The 11,170-nt window shown below is 38.1% G+C and overlaps 1 protein-coding gene across 4 annotated transcripts in view; it reads left to right on the top strand.

The window, feature by feature from the left end:
* LOC105463236 (zinc finger protein 248) overlaps positions 1-11,170 on the top strand; it is a 113,410-nt gene that overhangs the window by 48,415 nt on the left and 53,825 nt on the right. The window contains exon 7 of one of the 4 annotated variants that reach the window (XM_071070137.1): positions 7-261. The exons of the other annotated variants lie outside the window; for them this stretch is intronic. Within the exon in view, the coding sequence (XP_070926238.1) occupies positions 7-246 (240 nt within the window). The 3' untranslated portion in view covers positions 247-261. Of the gene's footprint in view, positions 1-6; positions 262-11,170 lie in introns of those variants that run through there. 4 annotated transcript variants of the gene reach the window in all.

Genomic DNA, 11,170 nt, shown 5'->3' with positions numbered 1-11,170 from the left:
GAACAGGCCTATGAGGAGGAGGGAGAGGAGGAGTCAGTGTTGCTGTCTCAGGGGTGGCAGAGGCAGAAGAAGTGGAGAAGATGGAAGGGAGGCAGGAGAGGCAAGCATACCTGGTATAACTTTCCAGAACTACACCATAATTTCTGTCTGATGTTTTTTGCTTTTCTAAAAAGGTATCTATACAGTAACAGTCCTATTGTTTTCTTTAATTTTAGCACCTGTATTACAAAAGGGTCCATGTCATAAAAGAAGTTAAAAGCATTCTTGAATAATTGGAAACCTTCTGCCAGATTATCTAATAGCAATTTGTTTTATGACATTGTTACTTGTACGTCTTCTTCGTCTTATGCCTCATAGGCTTTGGAAGTGTTCATTTCTATCAAGTCATCTTCTGTTAATTCCTCTGGTGTGATGTCTATTAGATCTTGAATTTCTCCAAGATCCATATATTGAAATCTTTACTCTCCTGCTTCCACCATCTTTTTTTTTTTTTTTTTTTTCTCCATATCCACGATCTCTTTTATGATTTCCTTGATTGGCTCTGTCATAAATTATGTGAAGTCATATACAACATCTGGATATAGTTTTCTCCAGAAGGAATTTATTGTTTTGGGGTCAATGACTTCTATGGCTTTTTCTTTGACAGTCATGCCATCTTCAGTGCCAGTGGTGTCATGCTTCCAGTCTTTCATGATGTTCTATCAAGGTTCTTTTCCATAGCATTAACCATCCTTTCCCTGGAGTACCATTGTAATGAGGTTTAAAGTTCCTTATGCCCTCCTCATCTAGAGGCTGAATTAGAGACACTGGGGGCACATAGACCACTTTGATGTCTTCGGTGTTGAACTGATGGGGTTCTGGGTGGCCAGGGGCATGCTCAATGTCAAAGGAGCTTCAGAAGGCAGTCCCTTACTAGAAAGGTATATCCTGACTTCAGGGACAAAGCATGGATGAAACCAATCCGGAAAAATGGTTCTCACTGTGCAGGCCTTTGTATTGTGCAACCAAAAGACTGGAAGCTGATGTTTATCTTTTCTCTTCAAGGCTGGGTGTTAGCAGTTTTATAGAAAAGGGCAGACCTAATCATAAAGCCAGCTGCATTTGCACCAAAGTAGAGGTAGCCTTTCCCTTCCTGCCTTTAATCTTGGTGTTCATTTCTCTTCCTTAGTATAACAAATGTCCCTTGTGGCACTTTTTTTTTCTTCCCCAAAGATACTTTTGTCTACATTAAAGACCTGTTCAAGCAGATATCTTTCCTCCTCAATGATTTTCTTTCTTCCTTTTTTTGAGACAGGGTCTTGCTCTGTCACCCGGGCTGGAGTGCAGTGGAGTGGTCATGACTCACTGCAGACTTGACCTCCTGGGATCAATTGATCCTCTCACCCCAGCCCCTCGAGTAGCTGGGACTAGAGGCATGTGCCACCATGCCTGGCTAATTTTTGTATTTTTTGTAGAGAAGGAGTTTTGCCATGTTGCCCAGGCTGGTCTCGAACTCCTGGGTTCAAGGAATCTGCTTGCCTTGTTCCCAAAGTGCTGGGATTACAGATGTGAGCCACTGCGCCGAACCCTCAGTGATTTTCTTAATGGCATCTGGGACCTTGTCTGCTGCCTCTTGGTCAGCAGAAGCAGATACTTCTGTTATTGTGACATTTTTATTTTTTATTGTTTACATTTTTCGAGACAAGGTCTCACCGTCACCCAGGCTGGAGTCCAGTGGCATGATCACAGCTTACTTGCAGCCTTGACCCCCCTGGCTCAAACAATCCTCCCACCTCAGCTTCCCAAGCAGCTAGGACTACAGGGTCATGCCACCACACCTGCCTTTTTTTTTTTTTTTTGTAGAGACAGGGTTTTGCCATGTTGCCTAGACTGGTCTTGAACTCTTGGGCTCAAGCAGTCTGTCCACTTCTGCCTCCCAAAGTGCTGGGATTACAGGCATGAGCCACTGCGCCCTGCCTAGAAATTTCTAACGCCAAACATCTTTCTAAAACTATCAAGCCATTCTTTGCTGGCTTTAAATTCTCCAGCTTTAAATCCTTCATGTTTTTGTTTGTTTGTTTGTTTTTGCTCTAAGTTGTCATATAACTTCACTATTTCTCAAATTGGATTAGAGTCTATAGGTATGCCTTATGGCAATCCTGAAGCCACATAAAAAATGCATTTTCAATATGAGATTACAAGGTATTTTGCTAAAAGTGCAAAGTTTTTGCACCTGTGGCACAGCTGCAGTGACAGCTTCATAAATTTTCTTTTTCTACAGTGGTTCTTACACTGAATTCAATTATCTTGAAATAGTGGGTAACCACAGCTGCAGACCTCAATCTACAGTACATATTAAGCAATCCGTCTTTTTCTTGTAATATCATGACTTTTCTCTGCATCTTGGGATCACTTCCAGCATCACTAGTGGCACTTCATATGGGTCCAATAGTGTTATTCAGTGTTTATGGAAATGCACTAAAAATGATGAAAAATATGTGAAAACTGTAAGAGATTACTTTTACTGTCATATGCAGTTTACTGGAGAAATGAACTGCTCACACAGAGATGATTAGCTTTACATGATATTTTAAGTGGATACTTCAGCTCACCACAATAGCAACAGGACTTGGCTGTGAAATTATTATAGTAGTATACTATATACTACAGGTAATTTTATGCAGTTATGATTTAATACTACCTCTTCACGTCTGTTAACATTTCTCTTGACTGCTAATGGTACCATGTACAGTCTTTATTTGTGCATGTTTTATTAAATTTTAACTTTTTATAGGAAATTTGTATATTTCTGGATAGTAAATGATAAAATAGACTAGTATCTTCATATATTTTATACATTTATTTCATACCTCTTTTGCTTAATTTTTTCACTATTTCTAGGCCACATGGTTTATCTGCAAGTTTTTTTTCAAATTGTCACAAATCTCCAAAAACTTTTCCAATATGTTGGAAAAACTCCATGTATAATAGACCCATGCAGTTTAAACCCATGTTGTTCATGGGTCAACTGTATGTTAACATCAGACAAAATAGGCCTTAAATCAAAAAGGTCACAAGAGATAAAGAAGGATATTGTATGTTAGTAAAAGTTCAATACAGCAAGAAGATACAGCAATAATGAACATTTATGCACTTAATAAGATAACATCAAAATAAATGAAGTGAAAATTGACAGAACTAGAGGGAAAAATAGACAGTTCTACTGTAATAGTTGGAAACATCAATATGTCATTCCAATAATGGATAGAACAGTGAGATAGAAGGTGGAAACACAGGACTTAAAAACACAATAAGCCAACTTGATTTAACAGACATCTAAATTAAATTACGTTTGCAGTTCAATCAAGGTTAAGGTTATTTTTAGGGCCTAACTGGCTTTGTCTGCTCTAGGATTATTCAGACCTGATCTGCATTTAAAAATTTGCTTCAGTACTCCCTTTTAGGATCAAGTAATACACAACACTATATCCAACAACAACTACTACAGAATACCTATTCTTCTCAAATGCACATTAGTTATTCTCCAGGGTAAACCATATGTTAGGTCACAAATTAAGTCTCAATAGATTTTAAAATATAGATATTATACAAAGTATATTCTATGACCACAACAATATGAAGTTAGAAAATAATAAAAAGAAAACTGGAACATTTATAAATTTGTGGAAATAATTTAAATAATATACCTTTAAACAACTCATAAGTAAAAGAAAAAAATCACAAGGGAAATTGAAAAATACTCAGAGATGACTGAAAACAGAAACAAAACATACAGAAACTTACGGGATGCAGCAAAAGTTGTGCTAAAGGGGATATTTACAGCTATAGGTGCTTGCATTTAAAAAGAAGAAAAATCTCAAATCAGATATCTAACATTACGTCTTAAGGACCCAGAAAAAGAGCTAACTAAAGGCTGGGAGCAATGGCTCATGCCTGTAATCCCAGCACTTTGGGAGGCTGAGGCGGGTGAATCACCTGAAGTCAGGAGGTCAAGACCAGCCTGGCCAACATGGTGAAACCCTGTCTCTACTAAAAATACAAAAATTAGCCAGGCATGGTGGCAGGTGCCTGTAATCCCAGCTACTTAGGAGCCTGAGGTGGGAGAATCAGTTGAACGTGTGAGGTGGAGGCTGCAGTGAGCCATGATCATGTCACTGCACTCCGGTATTGGTGACAGAACTAGACTCCATCTCAAAACAAACAAACAAACAAACAAACAAACAAAGCTCAACGGTATCAGAAGGAAGGAAATAAGGACAGAGACAAAAAAAAATTAAAGAATAGAAAAACAATAGAGAAAATCAATTAAACCAAGAATTGGTTGTTTGAAAAGATCAACCAAATTGACAAACCCTTATCTAACTAGACTAAGAAAATGACTTAAATTACGAAAATCAGGCCGGGCGCGGTGGCTCACGCCTGTAATCCCAGCACTTTGGGAGGCCGAGACAGGCGGATCACGAGGTCAGGAGATCAAGACCATCCTGGCTAACACAGTGAAACTCCGTCTCTACTAAAAAAATACAAAAAACTAGCCGGGCAAGGTGGCGGGCGCCTGTAGTCCCAGCTATTCGGGAGGCTGAGGCGGGAGAATGGCGTAAACCCGGGAGGCGGAGCTTGCAGTGAGCTGAGATCTGGCCACTGCACTCCAGCCTGGGCGACAGAGCAAGACTCCGTCTCAAAAAAAAAAAAAAAAAAAAAAAAATTACGAAAATCAGAAATGAAGACAGGGATATAAAGACTGATTCTACAGAAATAAAATGTAAGAAAGTACTAAGAAAACTTACTATAACAAATTGAATAACATGGATGAAATGGCTCAATATCTAGGAACACAGTATCATTGACATAAGTCAATACTGACTCATGAAGAAATAAGTACACAATTAATAAGGAGACTGAATCAGTAATCAAAAAACTCTTGACAAAGAAATGCCCCAGACCTGATGCCTTCCTTGGTGAATTCTACCAAACATTTAAAGACCAACTAACATCAGTCTTTTTTAGACTCTTCCAAAAAATTAAAATGAAGGGAACATTTCCAAATTTGTTCTGTGAGGTTAGTATTAATTTGATATCATAGCCATACAAAGATACTATATGAAAATAAAACTGCACAGTAATATCCCTTATGAACACTAACACTTATGAACAGTAGTATCCCTTATGAACAACAATCTTCAACAAATACTACCAAACTGAACTCAGCAGATATTAAAAATATGTACCAGCTGGGCATGGTGGCTTCTGCTTGTAATCTCAGCATTTTGGGAGGCCAAGACAAGTGGATCACTTGAGGCCAGGAGTTTGAGACCAGCCTGGCCAACATGGCGAAACTCCGTCTCTACTAAAAATACAAAAAATTAGCCAGGTGTGGTGGGGTGTGCTTGTAATCCCAGCTTCTCAGGAGGCTGAGGCAGGGGAATTGCATGAACCCAGGCAGTGGAGGTTGCAGTAAGCTGAGGTCACATCATTGCACTCCACTCCAGCCTGGGCGACAGAGCGAGATTCTGTTTCAGAAAAAAACAAAGAAAAAAAAAAGAAAAAAAGATTATATTCCATGACCAAGCAGGAATTTTTTCTGTTTATTTCTGTAATAGAAGGATGGCTCAACATATGAAAGCCAACTAATGTAATACATCACATTAATAGAATGGAGGGAAAAACATAATGTCAATTGATGAAGAGAGAAACCACTGACATATTTCAACACTCTTTCATGATAAGCAATCCACATGTGATAAATCAACACACAGAAATAGAAGGAAACTACGTTAATGTAATAAAAACCATGTATTAAAAATACACAGCTAATGTCATACTCAGGAGTAAAAGACTGAAAGGTTATATTCAGCATAATATGGAAGTTCTAGCCAGAGCAAATAGGCAATAAAAAATAAATAAAAGGCATACAGATTGGAAAGAAGTAATTTTTTTGTGTGTTCTTATATGATTTTATATGTAGAAAGCCCTAAAGAGTCCATCCACTAAAAATGCTTAGAATAAATAGACTCAGCAAAGGAGCAGAATACAAAATCAACACACAAAAATCATTTGTGTTTGTATATACTAACAATAGAAAATCCTAAAAGGAAATTCAGAAAACAATTTTAGGTACTATAGCATCAAAAAAGATAAATCAAGGAGGCAAAAGACTTGTACACTGAAAACTACAAAATGTTGCTGAATTGTATTAAAGAATAAATGGAGATGTATAAATCGATTCATGTACATTGATAGGAAGACTTAATATTGTTAAGATATTATATAGTACTACCCAAAGCAATCTACAGGTTCAGTGCGATCTCTATCAAAATACCAAAGGTGTTTTTGCAGTAATAGAAAAATATATCCAAAAACTTATATGGAATCCAAAGGGACCCCCGATAGTCTTTTAATAAAGAACAACATTGGAGATCTCGCACCTCCTGCTCTCACACCTCCTGATTTTAAGAGTTGTTAGAAAGCTATAAATCATAACAGTGTAATAGTGTGGTGCTGCTATAAAGCCAGATGTATAGAACAATGAAAAATATAGAAAGCCAAGAGGCCCTCAAAAGTATGAGTAAATGGTTTTAGACAAGGGTACCAAGACCATTCAATGGCAGGGACAGTCTTAAAAAAATGATGCTGGTGAGCATGGTGGCACATATCTGTAATTCCAGCTACTCAGGAGGCTGAGACAGGAGAATCACTTAAACCTTGGAGGTGGAGTTTGCAGTGAGCAGAGACTGGGCCACTGCACTTCAGCCTGGGTGACAGAGTGAGACTGTATCTCAAAAAAAGAAAAAAAAATGCTGGGAAAACTGGGTATTGACATGCAAAAGAATGAAGTTGGATTCTTACCTAACACCATATTCTCAAAGTAACTCAACATGGATTAAAGGCCTACATGTAAGAGTTAAGACTGTAAAGCTCCCAGAAGAAAGCACAGGGGGAAATCTTGATGACACTGGATTTGGCAATGATTTATTGGATATGACACCAAAAGCACAAGCCACAAAAGAAAATATAGACAAATTTTACTTTATCAAAATTTGTAACACCTTTATGTTTTTTTAAAGGACACTATCGACAATGAAAAGGCAACACACAGAATGGGAAAAATTTTTCAAAACACATATTTGATAAGAGATTAATATTCAGAATATATAGATAACTCCTAAAACTCAACAACAACAAAATGAACAAATTGATTAAAAAATGGGCCAAGGACTTGAGTAGACATTAAAAAAAAAAGATATTCAGATGGCCCATAAACATATGAAAAGACACTCAACATCACTAGTTATTAAGGAAATGCAAATTAAAACCAAAATGAGATACCACCTCATCCTCAATGGAATGGCTACTATCAAAAGACAGAAGGGAGGGAGAAAGAAAGGAGATAAGAATTAAAAATATCAGGTGTAGTTGAGGATGTGGAGAAGTTGGAACTCTTGTGCATTGTTGATAGGAATGTAAAATGGTACAGCTGCTGTGGAAAATGGTGCAGCCATTGTGGCAGTTGCTCAAAAAATTAGAAATAGAATTACTATATGATCCAGCAATTTCACTTCTGAGTATATACCCAAAATAATTGAGAGCAGAATCTGAAAGATATTTTCACATCCATGTTTATGGCAGCATTATTCACAAAAGCCAAAAAGTGAAAGCAACCCATGTGTCCATTGATGGATGAATGGATAAACAAATTGTAGTATGTTCATACAATACAATATTGTTCAGATTGAAAGTGTTAAACATAATTTTACCATCTTGCTCAACAATTCTACTCCTAGAAATATACCCAAGAGAAATGAAAACAGATACTCAAATGCTTGTACACAAATGTTCAAATGTACATGTTTGTACTGTGTGTATTCATATTTGTCCTGCAAATGCAAAAATCTGAATACTGTACCATATGTATGTATACACACATATGCATGTGTGTGTGTATCTCTCTATGTAATATGCTATTGGTGAATATTCTTAACGTTGTGTAGGTAACCACCCAACACTTTTTTTACAATGATGCAAAAATATAAAAAGGAGTATTATTAAGTGAGAATATTTGTATACAATTTCCCTATCCCAGAGAATGGCTCCATCATGCATATTGACCCAATGATCCCTTATATACGCCTCTTACAAGAAAAACTGAGACATGATGAAAAATTTTGGAGAGTTTATTTGAGCAAACAGCAATTTGTAAATCAAGAAACACCAAACCAAAAGAAGCATAAGGGACAGGTTTTTACAGAGTGAATGTGGAAATAAAATATTTGATGGGTTACAGTTGTACAGTTGCCTTATTTGGTCTATTCCATTAGAAAGTCCCTAGTTATGTAAGTTAGTTGGCTGCTTCTGATTGGTTGAGCATATATCATATATCTCTGATAACCTGCTTTAAAGTCTGCTCTATCTGAAACTAATTGGCTATCCCCAGTTTCTTTTCATTAGTACTAGCATTCAGATATTATATTGTACCAGCATCATTTATTGTACAGATCTTATTTTCCCATTGAATTACATTGGCAACTCAATAGTGTACAATTGCCTAGGTTCAGCTCATGTGGAGAAATGGTAAATGACCTAGTGAAGAAAAAGCTAGAAATCCTCAGAGTGCCCAGGCAGGGCTCCTCCTCTCTAGAATTGAATTTTTGTTATCCTCATTACTTCTACCACTCTCTGACGTCTTTGAAAATACGAAAAATACAACTGTTATTATTTGTCTAGTGTTTTTTCCAGGTGTTGAAGTGAGAGCATTGGCCTAATACAACTTAGTAACTATATCTTTTTTTAGGAGTGGAACACAGAATGACATAATATGATTCCTTCTTGTGGACGGCAAGCCACCCAGATGCCGAGGCAAGAGATTGAGGGCATGAGCTGTTCCAGTATAATAAAATATATAAAATAAGAATAGTTATACTAGATATAGATAATAGATATGATTATGTATGAATATCATTAATCATTAGTTTGTAGCAGTTACTCTTTATTCCAATATTATAATAATCCTTGCTCTACAATTATAACTTAGGAAAAACCAGGCCATACAGAGATAGGAGCTGAGGGGACATAGTGAGAAGTGACCAGAAAACAAGAATGTGAGCCTTCTGTTACGCCCGGGCAGGGCCACCACAGGGCTCCTTGGTCTAGCGGTAATGCCAACGTCTGGGAAGACGCCCGTTGCCAAGCGGACCGTGTTCTAGCGGTAGCGTCAGTCTCAAGGAAAAACACCCGCTACTTAGCAGACCAGGAAAGGGAGTCTCTCTTTCTCCAGAGGAGTTCACAGAAGACTCTACTCCTCCACCTCCTCTGGAGGGCCTGACATGAGTCAGGCCCACCCGCAGTTATCCGGAGGCTTAACCATCTCCCTGTGATGCTGTGTTTCAGTGGTCACACTCCTAGTCCGCCTTCATGTTCCATCCTGTACACCTGGCTCTGCCTTTTAGATAACAGTAGCAAATTAGTGAAAGTACTAGAAGTCTCTGATATGCAGAAGTAATAGCGTAAGTTCTCTCTCTCTCTCTCCTCTCTTTCTCTCTGCCTCGGCTGCCAGGCAGGGAAGGGCCCCCTGTCCAGTGGACACGTGACCCACATGACTTTACCTATCATTGGAGATGGCTCTCACTCCTTACCCTGCCCCTTTGTCTTGTATCCAATAAATATCAGCGCGGCCTGACATTCAGGGCCACTACTGGTCTCCGTGTTTTGGTGGTAGTGGTCCCCCAGGCCCAGCTGTCTTTTCTTTTATCTCTTTGTCTTGTGTCTTTATTTCTACAATCTCTCCTCTCCACACACGGGGAGAAAAACCCACCGACCCTGTGGGGCTGGACCCTACACTTCCAAATTAAAATAAAATTGTAATGAATCAGAATTTATAAGCTGATATACAAAATAAAGTATAAATAATGTTTATTATCATTATACAATTATTTAGCTATTAAAGAAGAATGAACTCCATTACTTTATGCTTATGAATGACCCATACTCTCATTTTATGAACTTGGAAACTTTATTTGATAACTCATCCTTGATATTAAGATTCACATTATTAATATCAGGCTGGATGCAGTGGCTTATTCCTATAATCCCAGCACTTTGGGCAACCCAGGCAGGGTGAGTGGATAACTGTAGCCCAGGAGTTCGAGACCAGCCTAGCCAACATGGCAAGACCTTGTCTCTACAAATAATTAAAAAATAATTAGCTGGGTGTGGTGGCAGGTGCCTGTAGTCCTAACTACTCGGGAGGCTGAGGTGGGAGGATCACTTGAGTCAGGGAGGCAGAGGTTGCAGTGAGCCGAGATCGCAACACTGCACTCCAGTCTGGGTGACAGAGTGAGACCTTGTCTCAAATAAATAAATAAATAAATAAGATTCACTATTATAATTCAAATAATCATTTCAATAATATATAATTATGTTTTCTACTCAGTAATTAAGTAGTAATGCTAGTTACAAGGCTGAAAAAGTATTCCTGAAAATCTTCAATTTATGAACTGAAGTTTGATGTTATAACAAGATAGATATTCAAACCACCACCCTCAGGTACAGTTAATATAGTAGATTGCACTCTGAAATATCCAAATTAGTGCCCAAATTAAAAAACAATATTAAATAATAAATATGCTACCGTGGTTGTAGGTATATGTTAAGGATGTGTCATTTCTAAGGTATATTCTTATGGGGAAAACTAGTCTTAAAACATATGGGTATTCTATGCACCTAACTGGTGTATGTAGAATTCATTTGGATTTTTTTTCTGAGGAAAATCTTCAAACATAAAGTAGAAATAATATGCCTATTATTTCACAGAACACATTTTCTTTTCTTTTTCTTTTTTCTTTTTTTATGAAACAGAGTCTCCCTTTGTCGCCCAGGCTTGAATGCAGTGGTGCCGTCCTGGCTCACTGCAACCTCCACCTCGTGGGTTCAAACAATTCTCCCACCTCAGTGCCCATCACCGCCTGCCCCACCTCCAGTAGCTGGGATTACAGGAGCGCACCATCATGATCGGCTAAGTTTTTGTATTTTTTGTAGAGAGGAGGTCTTGTTATGTTGCCCGAATTTGTCTGGAACTCCTGAGCTCAAGTGATCTGCCCGCCTTGGCCTCCCAAAGTGTTAAAATTACAGGCATGAGCCACTGCGCCCAGTCGTGGCATATTTTCATTGCCTAGAT

The sequence above is a fragment of the Macaca nemestrina genome, chromosome 9 (genome assembly GCF_043159975.1).
Source record: "Macaca nemestrina isolate mMacNem1 chromosome 9, mMacNem.hap1, whole genome shotgun sequence".
NCBI classification, from domain to species: Eukaryota; Metazoa; Chordata; class Mammalia; order Primates; family Cercopithecidae; genus Macaca; species Macaca nemestrina.
The sequence above is the reverse complement of the archived record's forward strand: the minus strand, read 5'-3'. Positions and strand labels throughout refer to the sequence as shown.